At 43.2% G+C, this 27652-nt stretch overlaps 1 protein-coding gene across 2 annotated transcripts in view; it reads left to right on the top strand.

The window, feature by feature from the left end:
- KIZ (kizuna centrosomal protein) overlaps positions 1-26577 on the top strand; it is a 124959-nt gene extending 98382 nt beyond the window's left edge. For both annotated transcript variants that reach the window (XM_066237974.1, XM_066237975.1), the window contains 4 exons: positions 10092-10193; positions 13078-13174; positions 23998-24041; positions 26435-26577. In XM_066237974.1, coding sequence (XP_066094071.1) covers positions 10092-10193; positions 13078-13174; positions 23998-24041; positions 26435-26538 — 347 coding nt within the window. In that variant the 3' untranslated portion in view covers positions 26539-26577. The remainder of the gene's footprint in view (positions 1-10091; positions 10194-13077; positions 13175-23997; positions 24042-26434) is intronic.
- Positions 26578-27652: the final 1075 nt, after the last annotated feature.

Here is a 27652-nt window from a genome sequence, read left to right as displayed (position 1 = left end):
TATAGCCCCCTGGTCAAGGCACATATGAAAAAGCAATCAATGAACAACTAAGGTGCCTCAACAAAGAATTGATGTTTCTCATCTCTCTCCCTCCCTGCCTGTCTGTCCCTATCTGTCCCTCTCTCTGTCTCTGTCTCTGTCACACATACACACACACACACACACACACACACACAGAATTAGTATCTTGGATTTCTTTGAATAAATACCCAAAAGTTGTATTGTTGGGTCATAAGGCAGTCCTAGTTTTAATTTTTTTAGGTACTCCATACTGTTTTCCATGGTGGCTACACCAGTTAATCCCACCAACTCTGAATGAGAGTTCTCTTTTCTCTATAACAGTTATTGTTTGTTGATTGATTTATGATAGTCATTCTGTTCTAACAGATAAGAATCACATTGTCATTTTAATTTGCATTTCTCTGATGATTAGTGATGTTGAGCATCTTTTCATGTATCTATTGGTTATCTATATGTCCTCTTGGAGAAATGTCTATTCAAGTATTCTGCCCATTTTTTAATTGGTTTGGGGGTTTTTTTGGTGTTAAGCTTTATAAGTTCTTTATATATTTTGGATATTAACCTTTTAGGGGCTGCGTCATTGGTCAATATCTTCTTCCACTCAGTGGGCTGTCTTTTCATTTTGTTGATGGTTTCTTCTGCTCTGCAAAAACTTTTTAGTTTGATATAGTCTCATTTGTGGGTTTTTTTGTTTGTTTGTTTTCCTTGCCTGAGGAGATAGAACAGGAAAAAAAATTACTAAGACCACTGTCAGAGAATTCACTACCTGTTTTCTTCTAGAGTTTTATGGTTTCAGGTCTTACATTTAAGTCTTTAATCCATTGTGAGTTTATTCTTGTATATGGTGTAAGAAGGTAGTCTAGTTTCATTTTTTGGCATGTATCTTTGGGTTGACATGAATTTTGGGAGAAATAATACTCAATTCACAACAGGGGTTAAGGAGGGATTTCTTCATGTTTTACATTCCTAACATTTGGTTCATCTTAGTAATTATTCCTGTCCCTGCTATCAGTGATGACATTGATAATATTAATGTCCTTATTTCTGTTTCTTACTATGTAAATTATTGAGTGCAAATTGCTAAAAATATTGTCTTTAAAAACTATTTAATTACACCAATGAAATATAACTTCATGATCAAGATTACTCAATCAGAGATTCCATGACTTTAGAGTTGAAAATTCACCTCCCATGATTGAGCAGTGTTAAGTGGCAAGCACTGTGGTTATAAATTTACAAATGAAGCAATGGCAGCCAAACTGTTTCAGCTCAGCGTAAAGTTCCGTTGTAAACCTGGCATTTATTCTCGGGTGTAACTGTTGAATTGCTCCATAGAGATTAAGAGTGTGATGCAAATACCGATTTTCTGAAGCAGCTGCAGGCCTCTCAGCCAGGTGGTTTAGGAGTTTCTCTGTGCATCAGCCATCTCTGTAAGAGGACAGAGAGACCTGGGCAGTGGGTTTACAGGCCCAGGACCACTGGTGGAGTGGAGTGGATAGACTGCACATGAAAAGTGGACCCAACCTGTGTTTCTCACATTTACATAGACTTCTGGCCTTTAAAAATAAGTTCCTAAATATAGATGAGTTTTCAGCATTTTCAGAATTGTGAAAGTACCCAGTATTTTCTCATTTTCATTTGAGCAGATTACTAGACAAGTAGTTTCTAGACTTTAAGTAATATCTTTAGAATTAATTTTAGAAATATATCCTACAATTTTTGTTTTATTTTGGAAAAACAACTGGGTTTGCTGCATCAGCAGCACCTAGTGTATTGTGAAAAAAACTGCATGAATGTAGACATACATGAAATGTAACAGCATTGGGAAATTCAGTGGATAAAAAAATATTCTTTTAATTGAATTATTTTTTATTAAATTTATTGGCGTGACACTGGTTAACATAATTTCACAGGTTCCAGGCACCCAGCTCTACAACACATCTCTGTACACCATATTGTGTGTTCCCCCCACCATTCACGTCTTCATCCATCACCATGCGTCCCCCTTATACCCTCCTCCACTGCCCCTCAATCACCCACTGTTATCCATGTCCATCAGTTTTTCTTTTTTGTCCTTTTTTATTGAATCCCTTCACCCCCTCACCCACCCCCACCCCCTACAGCTGTCAGCCTTCTCTCTGTGTGAGTCTGCCTCTATTTTGCTTGTTAGTTCATTTTGAAAAATTCCACACACTTTATATAGTAAATGCAATTATCCTTTCTTACTCTGAGATACTCAGTTTTTTGTCAGTTCAAGGTCATTTTTTCTTGCTGTAGTGATAGTATCGTTTGCATTTCCCTTTATTATTTCTTTTCCAGACCCAACTCCTCTTTGCATTTGGGATTTCTTTGAAAGCCAGGACAGATTCTCTGCCTGGGAGACACTCATAGACGCTGGTGAACCACATATTTATCTTGCTCTTGGAATAGGCTGTTAAAAGCACTTGTTCATCAGATATTTTCTTTTTCTTTTTCTTTATAAATTTAGAAGTATTTTAGCAGGTGTACATTTGCATATAAAAGAGAATAAACGATAAGAAGTTGAGGTTTTTTCTTTCTGCTCAACATCATCTCTCCCCTACCTCCCTTTATTCAGCATATTTCACTTTGTTTCTCTAGCTGTTTCCATTTTCTGGACACAAAATGATGTCAAAAGGAAGAAAAAAACAATTTCAGGGATCTATCACCACTTTGTAGGAAGATCGCTGATTGGGTTCTGCCAGTTTACGTAAGGAAGTAGGAAAATATATTTATCTCATTGTGTTATTAGTCTTGAATTAATAACTAAGGATAGATTTTAGCCCCCTGAACCCTTGCCTTATTTTTTGTTTTAAACTGCAACCTTTTTTACTTTTTAAACTAAATCTTGACACAGATTTGAATATGTAATAGACACTTGACTGAGAGTTCAGAACGCCGACTTGTGCACAGTGCCTGTTTGCTCTGTGTACCTGAGCGTTCTAACTGGAGGCGTTAGAAATAATTGTTTTATCTAGTAATTTTCACTACTCAGTAGTTTTCTGAGAGTTGACATTACTAATGAGAGGAAGTATTTCACTGGAATTCTAAGGAGCCACCCAATTCTCAAATTTGCAGACTTAGAGTTTACTTGCTTGTTGAGAAGATAAAAAGTCTTTTCTCCGTGGTGTATGAACTTTTTCCCTACCTCGTTTATAGCAGGTTTACTTGAACCTCTAGATTTGTTACTTTTTCTCCCATGTTTGTTTATTCATTCCATAACTATGTATTTGCAGGGCAACTCAGTGCAGCTTTGCAACCCGATTCTTCACTATGAAAAATCCCGGTCTGTGTTGCCACAAACCTTATTAGCTTTACCTTTTTGTTTCATGAAGTTGGCCTCCAAGCCAAGTCTTCTAGACTGCTCCTGGAGAAGTCTGAATTGTTTGAACACTCCTAGCAAAAAGTATACATTGGTTCCAAAAAATCTGAAATTCTGGTCACTTAAAAATCTCTATACAACTGTTGCAGCATCCCTTGATAATATGTTTTGGAGTCTCTGGACACTCAACTGAGTGAGCTTTTCTAACAGCAAGCTTGTATCTTGTGGCTGAAGTTTTCCACGAAGTTTTCTTGCAACACAGAAAAAAATTGCTCACCACTATCTAGTTTCAGTGTGTGAGTACGCTCTCTTTGGCCTGTGCAGTTTTTATTTTTTTATTTAAAAAGGCAGAAATCTGGCAAGACTAGGTCCACTTTTCCCACCTGGCAGCAGTTGGCTGTAGCCAGATAATAGCTCACCCCAAAAGACAGTGCTCTCCAGCCTGCTACCAGACTCCGCCTCCACGGCCCCCACCCAACCAGAGTCTGTGATTTTTTTCTTTAAATTAAATTTAACAGGGTGACATTGATCAACAAGAGTACATAGATTTTGGGTAAACATCTCCACATCATTTGGACAGTTGATTATGTTATATACCTATCACCCAAAGTCTAATCATCCTCTGTCACCTTATATTTGTCCCTCTTTATACCCTCCCCCCAACCCACTCCTCCCTCCCCATCCCCTACATTCCCCTCCCCCTGGTAACCACTGCCCTCTTATCTATGTCCATGAGTCTCAATTTTGCGTCCCACATATGTGTGGAATCATACAGTTCTTAGCTTTTTCTGATTTACTTATTTCACTCAGTATAATGTTACCAAGGTCCATCCATGTTGTCGTAATTGATATTATGTCATCATTTCTTATGGCTGAGTAGTATTTCATAGTATAATATGTACCACATCTTCTTTATCCAATCCTCTATTGAAGGGCACTTCGGTTGTTTCCATGTCTTGGCCACTGCAAATAATGCTGTGATGAACACGGGGTGCATGTGTCTTCACATACCAATATTTTTTAGTATTGGGGGTATATACCCAGTAGAGGGATTGCTGGGTCATATGGTAGTTCTATTCTTAATTTTTTGAGGAACCACCATACTTTCTTCCATAATGGTTGTACTACTTTACATTCCCACCAACAGTGAATGAGGGTTCCTTTTTCTCCACAGCCTCTCCAAAACCTGTTATTACCTGTCTTGTTGATAATAACCAATCTAACAGGTATGAGGTGGTATCTCATTGTAGTTTTGGTTTGCATTTCTTGAATACCTAGTGAAGATGAGCATTTTTTCATATATCTGTTGGCCATTTGTATTTCTTCCTGGGAGAAGTATCTGTTCATGTCCTCTCCCCAATTTTTAATTGGATCGTTTGCTTGTTTGTTACTGCATTTTGTGAGTTCTTTATATATTTTGGATATTAACCCTTATCAGAGCTGTTGTTTGTAAATATCATCTCCCATTTAGTAGGCTGCCTATTTGTTTTGTAGTCAGTTTCTTTTGTTTTGCAGAAGCTCCTTAGTTTGTTATAGTCCCATTCATTTATTTTTGCCTTTGCTTCCCTTGCTTTTGGGGTCAAATTCATAAATTATTCTTTACGGCTAAGGTCTATGAGTTTAGTACCTATGTTTTCTTCTATGTGTGGTTCCTGCTTGGTCCCCAAAAGTGTCTGCATTAACAATCCTGCCCTGTCCAGTCTATTTGCAATATCTGTGTTCTTGAACCCTTCTTCCCTTTCTTCTACACAGACTTTGTCGCTGTAACCTCTGCTGATCATTTTTTCAACCAATCTTTAATTTTGTTTTTTCTTTTTGGCTTGTCTTCCAGACCTTTGTATGTTGTTTTGTGCAGTTCTACTGACTAAGGGTGACTAAGGGTATGATACACGCCATGGAGAACGACTCTCATTTCTGAGTATCTGCCCCAACTTTTTCTGCCTCAATTACTGTTTATTCCTCCAAGTGAACGCACTTAATCTTTTTACCTTTTAAACTTCACTTTGCCCTTGGGGGTGAGAGCAGGCAATATGCCCAGCAGTCCCCAGCTTTAATTTTGCCAAACCTTTATTACTTGGGTCAGGGCAGCCACATCCAAATAAAAATATCCAGGTGGGTTTCAGTGACTCTCTCTCTCTCTCTCTCTAGATTTTATTCATTTTTAGAGAGAGAGGAGGGGGGAGGAATAGGAAGCATCAACTCCCATATGTGCCTTGTCCAGGCAAGCCGAGGGTTTCAAACCGGCAACCTCAGCATTCCTGGTCAAACTCTACCTACTGCACCACCACAGGTCAGGCTCAGTAACTAATTGGAGTAGGGCCACAGGTTTAAGGATCAAACACCAGTGAGAAACCATGGTTGGAAAGGTGTGAGGCTCTGTTCAAATGAGGTAGAAGAGATGAGCTGTCTCCCTCCAAAACTGTAGCACAGTGGGAAGCACACTCAGGCAGCCCTGCCGGGAAAGCGCACAGCCCAGGGAGATGGCCCTGTCCTTCAGTCCCGGAGGAGAAACCAGGATGGAGCATCTGTGGAGCATGAAAATGGCCTGTCTTTTCCAGAGGAGTGAAGTGGCCCCTTGCTGCTAAGAATGACTTCACATTCCTTCCTTGCTAGACTCAGACCAGTAATATCAGTCTGTCTTGTATGTGGACAAAATATCTAATCCTCCCAAATCTAAAATTGTCACAACCACTAGCTTGATATTTCTCACAAAAATCCTCTCCTGAAAACAACTAGCACATTTTCCTGGTTGTGAGAAGCATGAGAACCAGCTCAATAGTGTCAAATGACTTACCTTCACACAGGAGACAGAGGTACCCTAACTCCAGCCATCAGAAACCTTTATCAATAAACAACTCTTTTTTTTTTCTTTTCAAAAAAATTTCTGCCTAACCAAGCAGTGGTGCAGTGGATGGAGCATCAGACTGGGACACAGAGGACCTGGGTTCAAAACCCCAAGGTCTCCAGCTTGAGCGCGGGCTCATCGGGTTTGAGCAAGGCTCACCACCTTGAGCCCAAGGTTTCTGGCTTGAGTAAGGGGTTGCTCGGTCTGCTGTAGCCCCCCGGTCAAGGCACATATGAGAAAGCAATCAATGAACAACTAAGGTGCCACAACATATAATTGATGCTTCTCATCTCTCTCCCTGTCTGTCTGTCCCTGTCTGTACCTTTCTCTGTCTCTCTCTCTGTCTCTGTCACACACACATACAAAAAATCCTCTTTGCTACTTTTCCTTGCGTAAATAAATTTAATTGAATGCAGAAATAGTATATGGTCAGTAAGCTCAGGACTTACATTCTAAAAGCTGAAAAACTTCTTAGTTGACCTTTATAAAAATAAAAGCAAAGCAGAGCACTTTTACCTCTTTTACAGTGATTCAGTGTCTTTTAGAAATCAGACACTCTGTCTTTGATTTTAATAACCCCCCAAGGCCCTGGCCGATTGGCTCAGTGGTAGAGCGTCAGCCTGGCATGCGGGGGACCTGGGTTCGATTCCCGGCCAGGGCACATAGGAGAAGCGCCCATTTGCTTCTCCACCCCCCCCCCCCCCGCCCTCCTTCCTCTCTGTCTCTCTCTTCCCCTCCCACAGCCAAGGCTCCATTGGAGCAAAGATGGCCCGGGCGCTGGGGATGGCTCCTTGACCTCTGCCCCAGGCACTAGAGTGGCTCTGGTCGCGGCAGAGCGACGCCCCTCTGCATGCACTGCATCTGGTAGTTTGTTTATCACATTTTTCTAAACACTAGTTCCAATGTGCCAAACTGACTTCACAATCTAGCAATGTAAAAAGTATTACCTTAGAATTTATTATTTTCAGAATTAAGAGTCCCTGTTTGTACATATTTTAATTATATAGCATTTAATATACCAACATATGCTCATTTTAAATACTTATTTCTATCCTGACTGATTCTCAGTAAGGCAAGAAAAGTTATATTTTTATTCTTTAGTGTGGTGATAGTTTTAATCCAGTAATAAGGGCTTGTAGTTAAGTTCTTGAATTGGGTCAGCAAAAGTAGGAAGGTGTCTCATTGCCAGCCTCAGGTTGCTAACATAGAGCCGGAATCCTTTTATCCACGGCCACATCGAAGATGTGAACATGGATGCTGTTTTTACATCTGTGCTAAAACTCTAATTCTCTACCCTCCATTTCATCCAAGTAGCCCTGAGACTTGAGGGAATGGGCAAGGTTGTGCCACTTGGGTCCTTTCCATATGTGATCTTTATGCATCGTTCTTCCCAACAGTCTTCCCAGTGTTAACTTGCAGTAGATACTATACTGCTCACAAAAATTAGGGGATATTTTATTGCTTCATATGTCCTGGTCCGGAATTTACTGATCCTTTGGCACACCTGTCTTTGCTCCCTGCATGTGCTCTGTCTGTCCCTGTGACAAGCATCGGTTAGATTTTTCTCAGCTCTGGGTCTCTGAGCTCATCCTGCTGCTGCTACTGTTCTTCCCAATGCTCCTGCCATTCACGCAGCCTAGAAACCCGCACTCAAGTGGGAGAGCCTGAGAAGCAGGGCAGGGACTGCTCCGGAGACATCAAATCCAGTGCCATTTTTTCTGGTTCATTCTGCAGTGGCTTCTGCAAGGCCCCGGGGCAGAGAGAAGCCATTTTACCAAGAGTTGAACCTATCCTAGCCCATTCAGAATAATGAATAGAATTTGGCTGCCTCAGACAAACTCATACAATTTGTCTTTGATTCTTAAAAACTAGGTTCAACTAAATTGTTTCTTGTTTTTACAGTACCTAAAAAGGGGCAGTTCAAAAAATACTTTGCATGCATTTGAAAAGTAGTAACATCATAGGAAGAATTTAAGAAACTTATTTCTACATAGTAGAAAATTTAGTATCTCTGTGTATTTTTTTCACATGTAAAACAATAATTTACCAGTATCATCAAATAAACAATCAGTGATCAAATATTTTTTTAACCATTGTTTTGTTTGTCTGTTTGTTTTTTTTAATCAGTTGCCCAATTATGCCTTTGCTTTGTATTTGGTTTATATGTCTCTTAAGTACAGTGACCATATAATTTATTATCTAGACTAGGAAACTTTGATAACAAAAAGGAATCCTATTAATAATTTTACTGAGACAACAAACCTACACCTGAATTGTCATAGATGAATTGAGATATCTGGTCACTGCTTTTTTTTTAATTATGTAAAAAATACCTAACACTAAATTCACTGTCTTAACTATTTTTAAATATATAGTCAGTAGTGTTAAGTATATTCATATTTTTGTGCAGTAGATCTCTAGAAATTTTCGTCTTGCAATAATGAAGTACTTGACCCACTAAACACTAATACCTCCTTTTCACCTAGCCATTGGCAATCACTTTCCACTTTCTGTCTCTATGATTTTGGCCACTTTTGGTACTTTATATGAGTGAAATCATACAATATTTGGCTTATTTCACTTAGCATAATGTCCTCAGGGTTTATTCCTGAGGCATAATATTCTAGTGTGTGTGTGTGTGTGTGTGTGTGTGTGTGTACGCGCGCGCCAAATTTTCTTTATCCATTCAACCATTGATGGACATGTGGGTTGCTTCTACCTCTTTGCTATTGTGAATAATACTGTGATGAACACAGGTGTGCCAGTTACTCTTTGAGATCCTGTTTTCATTTTTGTGGATATGTAACCAGAATTGGGATTGCTGGATCATATGGTAATTCTATTTTTTTTTAAGTGAGAGGAAGGGAGATAGTGAGACAGACTCCCACATGCGCCCTGACCAGGATACACCTGGCAGTGCCCATCTGGGGCCGATGCTCGAATCATCTGAGCTATTTTTAGCTCCTGAAGCTGACACACTCGGACCAACCGAGCTATCCTCAGTGCCCGGGACCACACTCAAACCAATTGAGCCACTGGCTGTGGGAGGGGAAAAGGGAGAGGGGGGGGAGAAGAAGATGGTCACTTTTCTTGTGTGCCCTGACCGGGAATCAGACCTGGGAAGCCCATACGCCAGGCCAACACTTGATCCGCTGAGACAACCAGCCAGGGCCGGAAATTCTGTTTTTAATTTGTTGAGAAAGCTCTGTTCTATTTTCCATAGTGTCTGTACCATTTATCGTTCCAACTAACAGTACACAAGGGTTCCAACTTATTCACATTCTCAACCACACTTGTTACTTTCTGGGTTTTTAAATATATACATAGTGGCCATCCTGATGGGTATTAGGTGATAACTCATTGTGGTTTTCATTTACATTTCCCTAATGTTAATGATTTTGAATATCTTCATGTGCTTATTCGCCATTTATATATCTTTAGAGAAATGTCTATTCGAGTCCTTTGCCTATCTTTTAATCAAGGTTATTTATCTTTTGTTATTATCAAGCTATATAAGTTCCTTATATGTTCTGATTATTAACCCTTATCTAATATATTATTTCAATTATTTTCCCCCACTGTGTAGGTTATCTTTCACTCTGTTTATTGTTTCCTTTGACAAGCAATTTAAGTTTGATTTAGTCTTATTTTTTTGTTTTTTTAATTTGTTGACTGTGCTTTTGGTACCTAAGAAATCATTGCCAAATCCACTGTCCTGAAGCTTTTATCCTGTTTTCTTCTAAGAATGTAATAGTTTTACATCTTACATTTAATTCTGTAATCATTTTTGAGTTGATGTTTCTGAATGGTGTAAAGTAAGGGTCTAACTTCTTTCTTTCTCATGTAGATATACAGTTATCTGTACCTTTTTTGTAATCTTTATAGAAACAAAAGTCTACCAGTTGCTGAAGCAGTCCACCCTTCAGGATAATGCAAATCAAACTGAAGACAGATTCCAGAAGGATGCTTCTGTGTCACACCTGTCAGGTAAGGAAGGGCAGATTCAGCACTTGAAATGTTCAGGAAAGGGTGATCATTCTTTTGATGGTTTGTGGAGTTTGTAACAAACTGTCACCTGGTCAGAATGAGCCAGTACTTTTTCAATCATTAATGAATTAGAGTTTGGAAAAGTCTCCCTTCCTGGATATGTGCTGGCCCCTCATCAAGGTGGTAGTGCTTTGCAGACCCTTGGATCCTACTTGTGTGTGTTCTAATAGTAACTCATTACTAAGTACCTCAGGAGACACTCTACATTTTTCTTCTTTCCACATCTTCCAACTTCTTAATCATCAATGGCAGGAGCATCATCCTAGGGCACCCTCCCTCACCAGAATTTTGGGATATTTGAGGTTTCTTATTTGAAAAGACTAAACCCCAGTAAAAAACTAGTTTTAAGCTTAAATGTAGTTTCTTCAATCGAGGATATTTCTTTTAAGTGTAATTTTTTCTGTTTTCTTATACTATTTTATTATTGTATTTTTATTATTTTTTGGTGTTTTTATTTTATTACACCCTTTTTTAGGATAAGTCACCTCAGTTCCCTTTGTGAAAGTAAATAGACTAATCCAGAAGCCAGTGCACTTTGACATAAAGCACTGTGCTATAATTTCACCTTTCAGAATGAACAATATCTTAGCATCACATAACTCCCTGTCCGTATTCTGATTTCCCAATTGTCTCAAAGATGTGTTCACCAGACAGACAGAGTTTTGAGGGACACAGTTATGGTTCATCGGACTTGTCTTTGAAGAGCTATTTCCTAGATATTAATGTTAGAATCAGTTGCTACAAAGTTATTTTGGTTGTTTTGAGGAGTCAGGGAGCCACTGCAGGTTCTGCACCCAGCACTGTGCCTGTTAAATAACACCACGGAGGGCTGGTGGTGTGGATGGTGCTGGGTATTTGAATTCTGCAAGCATGAGACATTGTAGTTTGTCGAGATATAAAGCAAGGCCTCTGCTCCTAATGGAGGTCTTCATCACTTTGGAGAGATATAACACTTATGAGCCCTTAAATGTTTGCTTTTAATCACCTTCACATTTGTGTCACTGAATTCGAACCCAGGGGGATCTTAGAAAGTATTTATCCAGCCCCCTCATTTTACAAATGAGGCCCCAGGAGGGTGATATCCCTTCCTGATCATTATGGCTGGTTAGTAGATATAACATAGTTTGGAAGATGACTCCACAAATTTGTTTTTGGTAAGTATGCTTTAGATGGAGAATTGGACAGGTTCAAAGGATGAGTAAATCTGATATAAATTATAGCCCATTGGATATGAACCAAAATTATAGTACTATTAATATATTAGTAATTAACATATTTTTCTTAATTTATAAATGAAGCGATACTTTACAGGTTTTGTAGTCAAGCACCCCTAGATTTAGTCTTCTCACTCCTCACTCAAACTTAAACCATGCACTTTGCAAGACTCCAAAATTTTCACCATTGGGATCTTAGAAGTGGTTCTAATAGTGTTGGCTGTCATTGCAGCTACATACTGCCTCTGGTATTTATTTTACATTTGATCATGCATTTATTTTTCATTCTAATTCTCACTCTGACCCTAGGGACTTCTCTGAGCCCCAGAAAGAAGCAGGAAGTAGGCTGGGAAGGCAGAGGGAAATGGGAGCCAAGTGCCCGTTAAACTTCACAGAGCTGCTTCAGGCCATGTTGGGATGTGCGCTCAGAACTCACGGCCACCCCCAGATCTAACTATTGAAGCAGTGCATGTTTCAGTTACTCTCTGCATCAGATATCTTAGGTCTTCGTCTCTGGACCTGTCTCTAAAGAAAACCATATAAACCTTGTGCCTTTGTTTTCACACCTGAAATGACCTGGTCCTGTTAAGCACGTACAGACCCTGTTAAAGCTGAACATGGACACGTTTTATCAAGAGAATCATTCTGCTGCAGAGGCTATATGCAGGCAAGCAGATTACAGTTTAGGAACAGCAAATTCCCTCTGAGGTGCCTGTGCACTCTATGTGTGATCTTGGGCAACTGCCAGGTAAGACTCAGACTTACGCCTGACCAGTGGTGGCGCAGTGGATAAACTGTCAACCCGGAACACTGAAGTTGCCAGTTTGACACCTGAGGTCTCCGGCTTAAGCCCGGGGTTGCCTGTCCCATCCCCAGTCAAGGCACATGCAAAGAGCAGTCAGTGCACAACGAAGTGGAGCAACGAGTTGATGCTTCTCCCTCTCTCTCCCTCACCCCCTCTCAAAATAGAAACAAAAATCAGACTTGTAACAGACACATCCAAGGCTGAGAGGCACAGGTGAGGAATGGCCCTGCAAGCTGGGGCCTCAGGGTTTTTCCCAGCTCCAGGGAAAGAGGTGGATTGCTCATCTTCCCCATCAACTTTTCTAGGCTGGTTAGAGCTGGTGCTTAGTGGAGAGTCAGTCTCACCTCTACAAGATGGATCAATAGAGGAATTGGCAGAGGGACTTAAAGGTGGGTGGTGTGGCCACCTGCCATCAAGGAGTGTCATTTATTTCTGAGACTTGGTTCCTAGCACCCATTATCTTGGTGCCTGTGTTATAACAATGGGAATCATCGAGAGCTTGATGCCATAGCTGAGACCCATGTGCTTACATGTGCATCTTGGTAATTTAAGATGTTGTTCTTTGAATTTTATTTTTTACTTTTTGTGGGTTCTTGTGTATCACTGGCACTCCCTCCCCACTTCCTTTCAGTATTCTACCAACATGTTATCCCTTGTCTCGGAGGCACCCTTGTTTTCCGCAGCTTGGACAGCATCTTCCTCTGTTGCTGTTTGTTTTCCCAAAGTGATTGTTAGGTCCCTCTTTCTTCAGCAGTCCGCTGCAGCATGGAGGCTGACGCTCCTCTCCTGTTTGTGCCTGTCACAGGTTTGAACATTGGCAGTGGTGCACTGAAGACAAAGACAATGAACAAAATCACTTTGGAAGGTAGTTTTTCATCTTGCAAAGGAAGTCCTTTGTCAAGGTAAAGTCATGAAAGCCTTTCTGAATAGTGGCAACAAGATGAGAAATGTCACTATGCAATGAATCAAACCTAAGCTTCATATTATTTTGTCATGTGACTTGATGGAAGGTTATAGTTTGGGTTTTTGTTTATATAAAATAACAGTGAAAGTTTAGTCTACCTTTGAAAATATTTGCACCAGAGCCAAGTATTGTTTTGCAGCTGTTGTTTCCTTGGTTTAAGGTTCAATTGACACCTCAGTGAACCACAAATTAGCATCTACAGCTGCTCGAAGTAGGGCTGCTTAGAGACCACACAATGGGAAAGGGCAGAGAGAAACAGGGGCCTTAAAGGAATAAGTGGCCTGTTTCTTCTTTCTGAGACAGCTGATATAGAGACTAGCAGTTGCTGGGTATTTGTTTTTGTACTTTTCTTTTTTAACTCACTATGGGGCTACATTATACTTTCCTTTTCTAATACTTTCTTATTTTCCATAAAAAAACAAAAGTTATTTTTTCACGTGTTGAACTGTAGCACTTGTATGGTTTTCTAGCAATGAAAAGTGAACTGTGCTGGATTTGTCAGCAACGTGAAATACTGGTCACGCAGTGGCACTGAGTCACTTAGGAGCAATTTATAGGTGCGAACAGAAACAATCATCTGATGAAATACCATCCTTTTTGGCTTGGGGATAAATATTTAAAACAGAAGTTTCCTTTTGTAGTAACATGTCTTTTAAAAAGTTCTTCCGATGATTGTATTACATTTGAATAAACTGTTTACCTCAGTGAAATTTTAAAACAGAAACTTTACATTTCTAGTGTCCCATAAGATAAAATAATTAGATCCAAAAACAGTATTTTTAAATGAAAAAAAAATCCTTTTTTTATTTATATTTTGAAAAATATTACAATATTTTTAACACCTAGAATATACTAAAATAAGATTGATTTTCTGAAATTGAAGTCTTGCTTTTAGAAACCTAAAGAGTTCAATTTTAGGGAATTATTTAATTATCAGAAATTATTATCTTTAATATCTGGGTTTTCATCCATGTTTCTGAAGGCAGTGAGAGAGGAAGAGTATTAAAGTATTATATTTTTATGATTATACTATAAATTCAATTCTAAAAGGCAAATTTTACAGGTAGTTTTTAGGGCTTAATGTTACCATGTGGCATAATAATACATGCATTTAGTTTTTAAAGATGGTTAGAACTGTTTGTTTTTATTATATTTTATTTATTTTGAGTTGAATTTATTTGGGTATCACTAGTTTACATAATTATACAGGTTTCAGGTATATTTTTATTTATATTTTAGAAGCATTAAAAATTTGACTCTTTTTAAACTTTATCTGTATTCAGGCAATTTTTAAATACATTCAGAAAGCAATTGGAGGACATTTTCTCAGCCTGATCATTTCATGTCGTATACCTTTATTTCATTATAAAACCAAACATTTTTTTTCTTCAGTTTGAGGCAGGGGCCTTTTGTTATTCCTGTTGTTTCTGCGTGAAATTAATTTTCTAAATAAATTACAGTTAATCATATCACCCCTTTAATTAAAAACAAAGTCTTCAAGGAAGCCGTGGTTGTGACCCAGTGAGGGAAAGGTCTGGGTGCCGAGTACTGGGTTGGATCTTTCTGGTTTTGTTCTTGTGCTGGCTTGGGTGTTGTTCCTGTGCCACCGGGCCTTGGAGAGCCCCATTTTGCTGTTTGTGCCTGGACTCACTGAAATTTCTTAGAGGCTTACATTTAAAGATCCCACTTACTGCAGTCACTCCTCGTGCTTTATTGCTTTTACAAGTGGTCTCGAAACCAGTACTTGAGAATAAACATAACAGTGCAGTGCTGCTGTAGCACTTTTAAAAATTCTTCTTTGCTCTATTTTGTCAGTGAGCTGATGAGCAACCTCAAAAAAAAAAAAAAAAAAATCCTGCTGGACCTAAAAAAAAAAAAAAGGCTTCCTCTGATGTCCTAGAGACAATAATTATGATGTGCCAGTTAAGCCCAAACCACAGCTGAGGGATTTTACTTTAAAGCAGCAGCTTGGGCGCAAAAATACATTTATAGCTCTTTGTCTGCACCTCATTATGTGTGAGTCTGATTCATTAAGTAATTGGTTTGCAGTTGTTTACATGAGTATTAAGGCCTTCTTTTCAGCCGCCTTTGAGAGATACATTGTGCAAATGTTGCCTGCTATGAATGCAGAATGAGGGCCAGAGGGTCCGTCCTATTGGCTAAACAGTGCACTCTGTTGAAAAGCCAGAGAAAGGGATTGGGTGCTGCTTTGCATAGCAATGGCTTTCTTAATAAGCGTTACAGATTAATACACACAAGCTATAAAAGATGCAAAGAGATACTCTTAGCACATTTATACATGCTCATTTCCTTGTGATGGTGGTGGGGTCCGGGGCTTTCATATTCCGTTTTCCAGAGCAGCAGCTTCAGTGCACGAGCCGTAATAGAATCCGATGTTTATTGTATTATAAATCACAGGCAAGCAGGCAGATCGGCAACAGTTTATTATTAAAGATTCTTTCAGGGTAAATCTTTTTCTACCATTGTATTTGCTTCAGCAAAATCATTTTGTGGTTGAGTGGGGATGAAAGGCATAATGTACGAAGGAGTGAGTCCTAATAGGAAGCCGTTCTCCAAGTAAAGACCACTTGTTCCCTTTTGTTCAGGGGTGCATGCCAGAGCTTCCTCTCTGCAGACATTGTCTTGCTTTACCTTCCCCAGGAAGCGGTTTTCACTCTCCCGGTCCAATTCATTCAATGGAGAGGATATTTTAACAGCCTGTCGTGTAACTTCAGTGTACTGGTTGGATCAAGATAACATTTTACCAAAAGAAAAAAAAATGTGTGCTTACAACATAATTGCCTGGGGGAAAGGTAACAGAGGTCACCCAACCATCAGCAGGCACCCTGGCAGGGCCTCCGTGGGTGGCATTCTGTGCCAGCCCTGCAGCCACGGGAGCGGCCAGTGGAGGGCGCCACACTGCAGCTGATGTTCTGGTGGGGCTGTGGTATCTCCTTGCCTGGCCACTGTGCCATTTCCTCCTGGGGTGGTAGGAGGATCACAAAGAAATAAAAATGAGGTTTTCCTGACGTCCTTTAGGTTCTCATGTAAAAGCCCCCATCTCTATCTTTGGCTTAATAAATCTGCATTCTCCTTAAATTCTACTGAATTAGTAGCTTCTAAAACAATCCCCGTGCTTTTCATCATAAATTAATGTACTTTACTTTTTTCTACACAGACCACGAAAGAACAATGGCTTGATTAGCTGAAGGGAAGGAGTTAGTTACTCAAGTTGGCCCCAGGCAGCTAAAAAATTGCATCTTCTGCAGGGCCCCTGGTTAACCATCAGGGGGCGCTCAGACTTTGTTGAATTTGACTCTCGGACTTTGGTCTGACTCTAAAACTTAAAATTAGTATTTACAGAGTTTGTTGGCATACTCACTAGGATTTTTCTTTTTGGAATATTTCTGCCTTCCATTTTTCAGAAACATGTCCAGTTTGAGGAAAATTGTAGCTGAAGATGCTGTGTGAGACATTTCATTACTGATTTTTAACTAGCATTCAAAATCACTGAAAATTATAGAATTCAGAGTCTAGATATCACAAATTCTCATAAATTAGTTATTCTCGGGCTTGCAGCAAGACCCTAGAACCGAAAGGACATGTCCCGCTGGAGCCTTTCCTCCTTGTCCCCAATACCATAGAGCACGTTCTTGGCAGGGCATTCAGAGTCATATTGCCAAACTCAACTGACGTGGCCTCAAAGTTACAATAACTTGGGTAGTTTGTTAATGGGCTATGAATATATTTTTCTTTTAAAAAATAGATATATATGTATATATATACCATGAGGTTAAGAGTCAGCGTGTTACTAACATTAGGACATCCCCCAGGTCTGCTGTGTTCCAAATTCCTCCTCCTTCCAAATTCCTCCTCCCTATAAGCCAAGAATGAGTGTCCGACACCCCAGCCAGGGGTACCTATGCTGCTGCCAGTCAGGAGTTCCGTGGCCTACACCCCCTCAAGCACCAAGTGGCAGACACTCTGCAGCGCCCTCCCAGCCTCCCCCAGGTCCCTGTGCTCACAGGTGGGACGTGAGTCACTTCCTCACACAGCATGTATGTCCTGTGTGCTGACCCGTATGCCTACCCCCTCGCTGGGATGCTGCTGCCTGCTCTCACCTGACAGGCGCCTGCTAGATTATCCAGGCTTCACTTTCAACCTTCACAGAGTTTCCTAAGCAGAGGTTCTGGCCCGGTGGCTCTTTCTTTTATTCCCTGAACTCCTCACTGAGGTTTGGGGGCTTTTCTCCATCACCAGTGCTCAATAACCATTGGAGTTCCTGAGTGAGTGATCATCAGTATGTAGCTCCACCATTCACTCAGAGGTCACTTCTTTATAAAACCAGTTGCACAACTGCCCTCACCTCTGTCCTGCCTTACATACCACAGCTGCAGAATCACGCACTTCATAGACTTATCTGCATGCGTGTGTGGGAGAGGGGGAGGTTTATATACACGCTTTCAAAAGAGACTCTTGCAGTCATCTTTGATGCCTCCATCTCTGCACATGCACTCTGCATGCACAGTCTGCAGGAAGCAGGGCCTGGGTGAGCGCACAGAGCGTCTGCCGTACTGGGTTTCTTACCTGACTGCCTCCTGGTGCCAGTTGCAGGGTGTCTGGCTCCTGGCCCTGAACTCAATGAGAGCTTGTGGGCTCTTGGTACATGTTGCGATCTGGAATGTTACCCCCCAACCCCACTGCCCCAAGTCTCAGCCTACCCACAACTGTCCTTTCTGGCCTGTGTCACAGTTATCTTGGTGTCCTTCTCTGCGGAGGCACGAGAGCCCCGCGGCAGAGGTCAAGTGTGCCCTGGCTGCTGCTGCAGTGGCCTCGCCCGGGCCTCAATGCACAGTGTCATTGGTGGTCCTCACTGCTGCGGCCCCAACCCAGAGCCCGATGCACAGTATCATTCATTGGTGGTCCTCACTGCTGCAGCCCCAGCCCGGAGCCCGATACACAGTGTCATCTGTGGTCCTCACTGCTGCGGCCCTAGCCCGGAGCCCGATGCACAGTGTCATCCGTGGTCCTCGCTGCTGCGGCCCCAGCCCGATGCACAGTGTCATCGGTGGTCCTCACTGCTGCGGCCCCAGCCCGATACACAGTGTCATCGGTGGTCCTCGCTGCTGCGGCCCCAGCCCGGAGCCCGATGCTCAGTGTCATCGGTGGTCCTCACTGCTGCGGCCCCAGCCCGGAGCCCAATGCACAGTGTCATCGGTGGTCCTCACTGCTGCTGCCCCAGCCCGGAGCCCGATGCACAGTGTCATCGGTGGTCCTCACTGCTGCGGCCCCCGCCCGGAGCCCGATGCACAGTGTCATCAGTGATCCTCGCATGAGTAAGGAAGAGACAAACCACTGCTTCTGGACCACCTGCTGGAAGCATTTCTCTGTCCGCCCCACCCTCACTGCTCCTCCGCCGGACTCTTCCAGGAGGACACGTACATCGTGGGTCTGTTTCCTCCTCTCAGTCTGTCCCCAAACCTTACACTGGCTTGGCCCCCTGTGCCTGAGTGTTTGTCACGTCTACTTGGAACCCACGAAGCTACAGCAAATGCATGCCTTTGTTCAGCCAAAGGTCTTAACAGTGCCACAGTGCTGCTTTCCGAAGCTTGCTGTGCACAGACTCTGGCCAGGCTCCGGTCTGTGCGCATTAGAACGCTGCAACGAGACGCTACCCCTCGTTTTACAAACAAGAACATGGATGCTTAGAAAGGTAGGAAACTTGCCCAGAGCCATGTGGTGGGCAGAGCTGGGCAATGGGAGTAGAGACTGTCTGGCCCTAGAGCTGACCCTGGTCCAGCTTCTGAAAGCAACTCCCACAAGTCACACACTGGGACAGGGACCATTTGTTTCCATCTACCCAAGTTTCCCTAACACTACTGTTTTACCCCTTCTCGCAAATCCCCGTGGAGACAGATGTTTGCAACCTGTGCATTTTGTGTGCTGGGGAAAATATTTTGATCTACTTCTGCTCACCACCAAGCCGTCTGTGTGTCTTAGAACATATCCGTCTACCTCTCTGGGCTCCCTGCTCATACAATGAAGGCACTGGGTTCCTAATCCAGAAATATTCTGCTCTAATGTAATAGTGGCCTTCTTAGAGACCTGTAGATTTTACCAATCTCATTTTTGCCTCTACTTGCTGGCTCCACCAAACAAAACAATACTTGCAGATGTCCTGCCATCTAATTTTGTATTTATGTCAACTATTTCTAGTAATATTAGCCGTTTGTTCAAATGAAATGGGCAGTTGACACTCATAATTTTCACTGTTTTCATTACTATCCTCTGTCCTGATTACATACACAGGAATTCATTCTGCACCAGGTGCTGAGCTTAGAATAAAACCTGTTCTATAAGACCCTGGCCAACCTTAGTTAAGTTTAGCAAGGATGAGAAAAGATGTGACTGTCTGCGGTGTCTTACCGGAAAATGATTTATTTTTCATTGGGACCTCCGGTCTAACTGTCACCTTCTAGGGGGAAATGCCGAGTCTGCTACCTTTGACTCCAGGAGTTACCCATGAGAGACAGTACCAGGAAAGTGGCCACCTGGTTTGCCTCTGGCCAGCATGTTGGCCCGCTGGCAGGCTGGGCAGACTGCAGTCTGGGCCAGGTCCCGGCCACTGCCTGGTTCTGTGCACCTGCAGGCTTACAGTAGTTTTTACATTTTAAATGATTGGGGAAAGTCTAAAGAAAAATGCTGCAGACACTTGACAATGATAGGAAATTCAAGTTTCAATGTCTGTAAATGAGTTTCATTGAAAATAACCATGTCCATTCATTCACACCCTGTCCACGGCCATTTCATGCTGCAGCCACAGAGCTGAATATTGTCACCAAGACCCAATGGCACACACCACCTGAACCATTTACCCTCGGCTCTTCACAGCAACCCTTGCCAAGCCCTGCCGCAAAGCACAGGACAGAGGAGTGTCGGCACAGCTGAGGAGTGTGCGGACCAAGTCCCATGGCCTGCACCCTAACTCGCATTGCTTATGCTTTCAGAAGTGATTTTGTTTTTGTTCTTCTCTCATTTATGATAGGAGCTAAATAATTGTCTCTGAACAGCACTCCACAGAGAGCTCTCACACCATCCCCTTTGGACTTGTCTTAGCTTTACACATTAGCTGTGACCTAGAGAAAGAAATGTTGCCTCTAAGAATTGTGTACAATACACATTAGCTGTGAATGGCAGTGTCACACTGCCTAGCAGAAATGGCTTCTCAGAGGGAGACAGCATTCCCCCATCGTTGTGAGGATGGCACAGGACACTTCTGACAGCACCCTCCACCTTTCTCAGTAGGCAGACTACATGTACTTCATTCTGAAGCATGTTTCTTGTAGGGAATAATGATTCTGAACTCACACAATAAGTAGAAATATGCAAATGAGTAATGTATCATTAAATAATGACTGAGTGCCTTTAAGCAGGGCCCCATCCTTAGTGAGGTTCCTGTATCATCCCACACATACTCACTGAGCCCCTACTGAGGGCACAACAGCCGGCTACCCAGCTGAGCTGACACAGGCATGTGGCTGCCAGCGTGGAGCTGACAGGCCCGATATCACCTGTTGGTGAGTTAACAACTGGGAGTGAGACGGCAACTTTGATGAGCTCGCAGGTTAGAGGGTGGGGTTGGTGATGGGATGGGGCAGGCACAGGGCCCAGTGAGTTTGGGGCATCAGCCTCAGAGGCGCTGTTCAGTTAGTTCTGCTAAAAGCAGTGGGGAGCCATTGAAGAGTTTAAGCAAGGATGAGGAGTGAACAGATTTGTGTTTCAAAAAGCTCACTCCTGCTACTAAATGGAAAAGGGAGATATGGTGTCACCAGGCAGGGGACACAAAGGTTAAAAAATAAGGTCCAGGCAAGAGACACTGATTTCGTTGACCAGTGGGTGGCACACACAGGGAGAGTGTGGACTTTGGGGAGAGTAGGGGTGGGTTGGCAGGACCAAGGGCTGAGTGGGCGTGGGAGCACAGAGGAGCGGGGCCAGCTCAGACCGGACCAGGGGCTGGGGTGCCATTGGCTGAGACAGGAGAAGGAGTTGGTGCAGGGACTCTCTCGGAGGTTCGTGAATTTGGCCATGGATGGGTGTGTTCACTGTGAGGGCCTTTGAGCTAGCAACTAAGCATCGGACATATGTCCAGCACATATGTCAACAGATCCTGGCTGCCACGTCCCACGGCCTTCTGCTTCTCGGTCCCAGCCTGTGAAGCCCTGTCCATCTTTCATGGCAGAGTCCAGAGGCTCCTAGGTTCCTTGAGGATTGGCAGCTGCCCGTCACCAGCCTGTGACTCAGTTCTCGCAGCCCGCAGCACTCTTGCTCTCTCCCACACGGCTCTCACTACTGGGCCACCGCAGACAAGCTAGCCCTTCTTTCCACCCTACTTGTGCTTTATGAGCCATCAACTCTCCAGCTCCTAGTCCAGTGACTTCACGAAATGGGAGGTAGGGAAATAGTAGATACGACTCGCAGTTGTATTTGATGTGTGTGTGTGCGTGCGCACACACGCACACTTTATGTAAGGTGGGTTTTTTAGTGTGCCATATCAGTGCCCTCCTTACTGGCAGTCTCCGTGGTTGTAAGCACAGGACCCTTTCAGAGGGTCATGGAGCCATCCACTCCTCATGGAGGAAAGGCCACAGGCCATTCATTGGTCATAGCAAATAAACAGGCACCAAGTATAAAAGGAGCAGTAGCATATACTGAGCCTAGAAGACGATACCTTAGTGGAACTTGTTTTGCTGAAGAAACAAAAATCTAAATCATGACAGCTATGGCAAAAGGTGGATTTTCAAGCCTTCGGTTAACCAGAACTTGACCCAAAGGGAAGAAGATGAGTTCACAGGTGTTGTGCTCAGGAGCCTGGGTCCTGGCTGCGGGCAGAGCGGTGGCAGTGCACGCAAGAGTCTGTCTTAGTGCTCTTCCCATCCAAGAGGATGGGCTGGGTCTCAGTGAAAGAGCCTGTCTGTCCAAGTGTGTGCGAGGACTTTGGCAAAAACACGAGAAAATAAATCAAAATGGCAAGCTATAAATGAGAACAGTTTCTTGTTTAATATCTCCTTTGACCATTCAGTATTTTTAAAGAGAAAACAGGTCCCTAATAGAATTGCTTGTGCTAAAGCCCATTATATCAAACCTTGACTCCTTGCGGTTTCAGTCTTCTCCAGAAGTGTAATATTAATGAGTCAGTCTGGAATTTTCTGGTTAGTATCAGTGAGGTAGTCTGTCACAGGGTCCTCTCCATGAACCAAAGGAATCGGAAGCAGTTTGCCTGAGCAGACCCTGCCTGCCCCGAAGGGAGATGACACTGCCTGAAGCAATCCTTTCTTTTCTTTTGCTGGTAACTTTCTCGTCCAGCCAGGTTCTGCCTGTATGTAATAGCCTTCCACCCGGCGCGGCTTTCTGGGTTCCCCTCTGCTTGCTTGAGGGGATGCTGCTCAATCCCTTCCTTGTTCAGGAAAGCCAATTAGAGCTTCAGATGTACTCGGTTGAAGTTTTGTTCTTTTTAACAGTATTAGCCTTGAAGAATTTAAGTATAATTTAAAAATTGAATGATGCTCCCAAAGGGGACTTTTAAATTCATTAAAGTTGCAAAAGCTCTTGAAAAGGAGCACTGAGGATGGCACGTCCCCCGAGCCAGTTTCCAGTTTTGTTGGCTTTTGGGAAGCACACTGCTAGGTACTCAATGCCAGACGCTGGCATTTTTACACCTGTGTGCACAGAGACCTAAACTCGGTTTCCAGGAGACGTGCATTTTTCTCAACCACATGTTAATGTGTTTCAGGAAACAGTTCTTTTTTTTTTTTTTTTCCATTTTTCTGAAGCTGGAAACAGGGAGAGACAGTCAGACAGACTCCCGCATGCGCCCGACCGGGATCCACCCGGCACGCCCACCAGGGGCGACGCTCTGCCCACCAGGAGGCGATGCTCTGCCCATCCTGGGCGTCGCCATATTGCGACCAGAGCCACTCTAACGCCTGAGGCAGAGGCCACAGAGCCATCCCCAGCGCCCGGGCCATCTTTGCTCCAATGGAGCCTTGGCTGCGGGAGGGGAAGAGAGAGACAGAGAGGAAAGCGCGGCGGAGGGGTGGAGAAGCAAATGGGCGCTTCTCCTGTGTGCCCTGGCCGGGAATCGAACCCGGGTCCTCCGCACGCTAGGCCGACGCTCTACCGCTGAGCCAACCGGCCAGGGCAGGAAACAGTTCATTTTGAACTCCTCTGTTAAACTGTTAAGTGCTGATTTCACTGGCTTGAGAAGATAAGTATTTTAACTTCTGCCCACTTCTCCTAGCACCCTGACACCTTGAACTCCCTACTCGAGGTGCTTCTCTTCAGTTTGTCTGCAGGTGCTGAAGCTCTGCAGTCCCCGTCTCCTGGAGACTGCCGCGCGTCGCCTCTCCTCCCGGCCCGTTCCCCTCCCCCTCCAGCAGCAGTCCGCAGTGTGGGGCGCGCCTCAGCCCTGCCTGCGGAGCCGCACCCTCACCGGGACCGGAGGGGGAGGGGGCGGACACAGCGATGCTGTGGCATTAGGACCCTCCACCAAAGCATCAGCAGCACCTCTGGCCACAGTGGTCCTGACATTTTCCTTTTGCTTTTAAAAGTTGGAGAGGGATAAAAATAAAATAAAAGTTGGAGGGTAAAGGTAAAATTTCTGGCCGTTCAGTGAATCACTTGTGCTTCTTCCCTCAAGTGCTCATTATAAAAATATTAGTCTGGTTATCTTCTTTTTAGAAACTTGGGTTATTTCTTTAACAGGAATGAAGACAAAAAGAAACTACCTACCAACTTAACATCTAAAGGTAAGAGAAGTAACAGGACACCAGACTTTCATTTTGTTTTGACCAAAAGAATTGTTTGTAAAAAAAAAAAAAAGAATTGTTTGTGACGTGTGTGTGTGTGTGTGTGTGTGTGTGTGTGTAAGGGCTGTGTAGCACACCTGTGCTCACAGGGCAGCCTTGCAGCTCTCCTGGGGTGATGTCGCTGAGGAGATTGGAGGACTTCGGTGACAGGCATGACCTGAGAACACACGGGTGCCACAAGTCACAGCCACATAGTATTTTAATTTGCAAGTATGAACATGCAGGGCGTCCTGACCTCCACATGGAAGTGATTACCAATGCCGGTATATTCTAGCTGTGAAGTGTTTCTAGCCTCTGTCCCCATCCTCACTATTAATGCCTGACAATACCCACTGCTCAAGACATGACAGGCCTCTTGCAGAAGACTCACACTGGCTTTTTCATATCCAACTCTTCCCCAACTCCTGACTGTCCTCCACCTGCCCACCAGCATCTAAAACCTCATTTAACCTTCCTACCTTCCAGATGAAGAACTGCCAATGCCTTCTCTACCCCCTGGACGAAGTCTGTAACTTTCTCCCTTGGTAGTCTGGCCCCATCCCTACTTTTCAGCCCCGTTCTTCCCAAAGTCTTGTCCTCTCTGGGTCCAATCAGAACCAGCTTTTTTTCAGATACGCCACACTTGTACCTCTGTGCCTTTGCTCAAGTTATTCCTTCTGTAAAATGTTCCTTTTTTTCTCTCTCTCAGCCTAGTGGGCTCCTATTCATCCTTCAACACCCAGCTTACAAGGGGAATCTAACCCTGCCTTCACTCTAACACTGGCATATTTCCTGCTGGTTCTGGGCTCTCCCTACTCCTGTCTCCTTAAACCCATTCCAGTGGGCTGTAATTGACAGCATGGGTTTGAGTCAGACCGCCTGGGTGGGACTCCTGGCTTGACCACCCACTAACACTGATTTGGCCAGTGACAACCTCCTACAGCCTCAATGTGATCAGTAAAACAAAAACATTAATACTTACTGGGTTGGTGGAAGGATTAAATGGGGTTATATATTTGAAGTCATCACAGAGCTGACGGGTCGTGCCAGGTAGATATTGGTAGTTATGGCAATTGTCAGTGTAGCAGACAGTATGCACCACCATATCCTGTCTAGTCTCTTTGGAGGTCACCACAACAGTTCACTGACATGCCCTTGGCCTTCTGTATCAGGCAGCTGTGTGTCTCCACCTGAGGGTTGTGTCTGGCCCCCGAGTAGAGAAAGCTCCTGTGAGAAAGCCCAAATGCCAGGGAGTTGATGCCCTGGTTAAGAACAACCCTCAACCAATGAGACATGGGAGTTGGTGGATGTCGCGTGGTGACAACAGTGAGCTACTTGGAGACCAGATGACATGCTCCAAGGGGCTGAGGAGAGGCAACAACCAAAGGACTGAAGCCTCATCCCTAGCCTTACTCAGATATTTATTAGCCAGTACAGGTAACTCAAGGAAGCAGACAGCAGAAGTTTTCAGGGGGTGAAGTAAAGGACAAGGAGCATGCTGACTTCTAATCTGTTCTGAGAGCCTGAACAGTTTCTGTTATTGAATCTTATCCTGCTGTTTTGCTGTTTCCAGCATGCACTGTTTCCAGGATGGATCAGAGAGGACCCTGGACTCTCCTCCACTCAGGACTTTAGCCCTAGGGTGCCTCTCTATCTCTAATTCTTCACAGCATATTCCTACAGGTGGATAAAAAGTCTCACTTCCTTATGTTTCTTTGGGACCATTTGAGAAAAGTTCTGCAGTCTTTCGGAGAGCCCGTGCAGGACTGAGCCCCTGCTGTCACCCTGCCAGGCCTGCTCATGAATGCCCTGCATGTCTTCCTCTCGTCCATGTCACTCTCCCAGTCTCCCAGTCTCCTAGTCTCCCAAGCCCATCATTCCCAGGATTACCTCCAAAGAAACCATGTGTATCCAAACCTCTGTGTCAGTGTAAACCTCACTACTATTCCTCCCCCATGTCTCCCCTTCTCCTCTCTGTTTTTGTGAAGAACAGAGGGAGAAGCAGGGAGAGAGGCAACTGAGTGAGGAGGTATATCAGACCTGATAAGACACCCAGGTAACCCTGATTCTGTGTTAACCCAATTCTACTGCCTAATCCTACAGTAGAGTTGGACACAACAGAAGGGAAAAGAAAATATTCTTCAAAGTGTTTTCCACAACAATACATAGAGCATACTGTGAAATAGGTAAATTTGTGCAGTATTGACATGCATTCTGGGTGTGTCTGGTCAGACCGTCACATGGTATTTGCATAGGCCTTTTGCAGACCAATATTTCAGTTACCCAGTCCAGCTGATTAAACTGGACTGATCAGAGTGCAGAGATGCTAAACAACTGTCTGATTTCTCTTCCAGCCTTCTGGGGTGAGTCTGATGACAGTGACTCAGAAATTGAAGCTGCTTTACGTCCTAGAAACCATAACACATCTGCTGGTGATTTTGATGATTTTTATGACTAATAAGCTGTAACAGCTGTTGAAATAAAGTCTTTAAACAAATCAAGCACTGTCTTCACATGTGATTTCCAAAATAGACATGTCTTTTTAAGTTTTCTAATTGTTTAATACGAAATCTTGGGACCACATTGCTATTCCAGTGAAATTTTATGACATAATTATGAACTAGCATCTTCATTTTTCAGTATTATCAAAAAGCAAAGTAATGAATGCCATGCCCACCATTATTCAAATTGTTTTCTCGTTAGAAATTGACAAGCTGATCCTAAAATTTATACGGAAATTCAAGGAACCCAGAATTATCAAAACAGTTTTTTTTAACAGAGACAGAGAGAGGGTCAGAGAGAGGGATAGATAGGGACAGACAGACAAGAATGGAGAGAGATGAGAAGCATCCATCATTATTTTTTGTTGTGACACTTTAGTTATTCATTGATTGTTTTCTCATATGTGCCTTGATTGTGGGGCTACAGCAGACTGAGCAACCCCTTGCTCAAGCCAGTGACCTTGAGTCCAAGCTGGTGAGCTTCTGCTCAAATCAGATGAGCCCATGCTCAAGCTGGCGACTTGGGGTCTCAAACCTGGGTCCTCTGCATCCCAGTCCAATGCTCTATCCACTGCACCACTGCCTGGTCAGGCCAAAACAATTTTGAAAAAGAAAAGTTAAAGTACTCATATTTCCCAATTTTTAAACTTTCTAAAAACCTGCAGTGTGGTGCTGACACAGACAGATAGATCAATGAAATATTGATTTATATATAATCTAGAATTGATCAGCCAAAGATAAACCCTCACATTTATGGTCAATTAATTTTCAGCACGTGTGTCAAGACCATTCAATGGGGAAAGTTTGGTGTCTTTAACAGATGGTGCTGGGACAAATGGATAGTTTTATGCAAGAGAATGAAGTTGGATCCCTACCTCATACTGTAAACAAAAATTAATATGGATATCTCCTCTGGCAAGGGAAATAAAATAAACAAATGGGACTACATCAAACTACTGTAAAGAGCTTTTGCACAGTGAAGAAAACTATCAATAAAATGAAAAGACAACCCACTGAATGGGAGAATATATTTGCCAGTACATCTGATAAGGAATTAATATCCAAAATTAT

The sequence above is a fragment of the Saccopteryx bilineata genome, chromosome 6 (genome assembly GCF_036850765.1).
Source record: "Saccopteryx bilineata isolate mSacBil1 chromosome 6, mSacBil1_pri_phased_curated, whole genome shotgun sequence".
NCBI classification, from domain to species: Eukaryota; Metazoa; Chordata; class Mammalia; order Chiroptera; family Emballonuridae; genus Saccopteryx; species Saccopteryx bilineata.
This window is presented reverse-complemented; position numbering and strand designations above follow the sequence as displayed.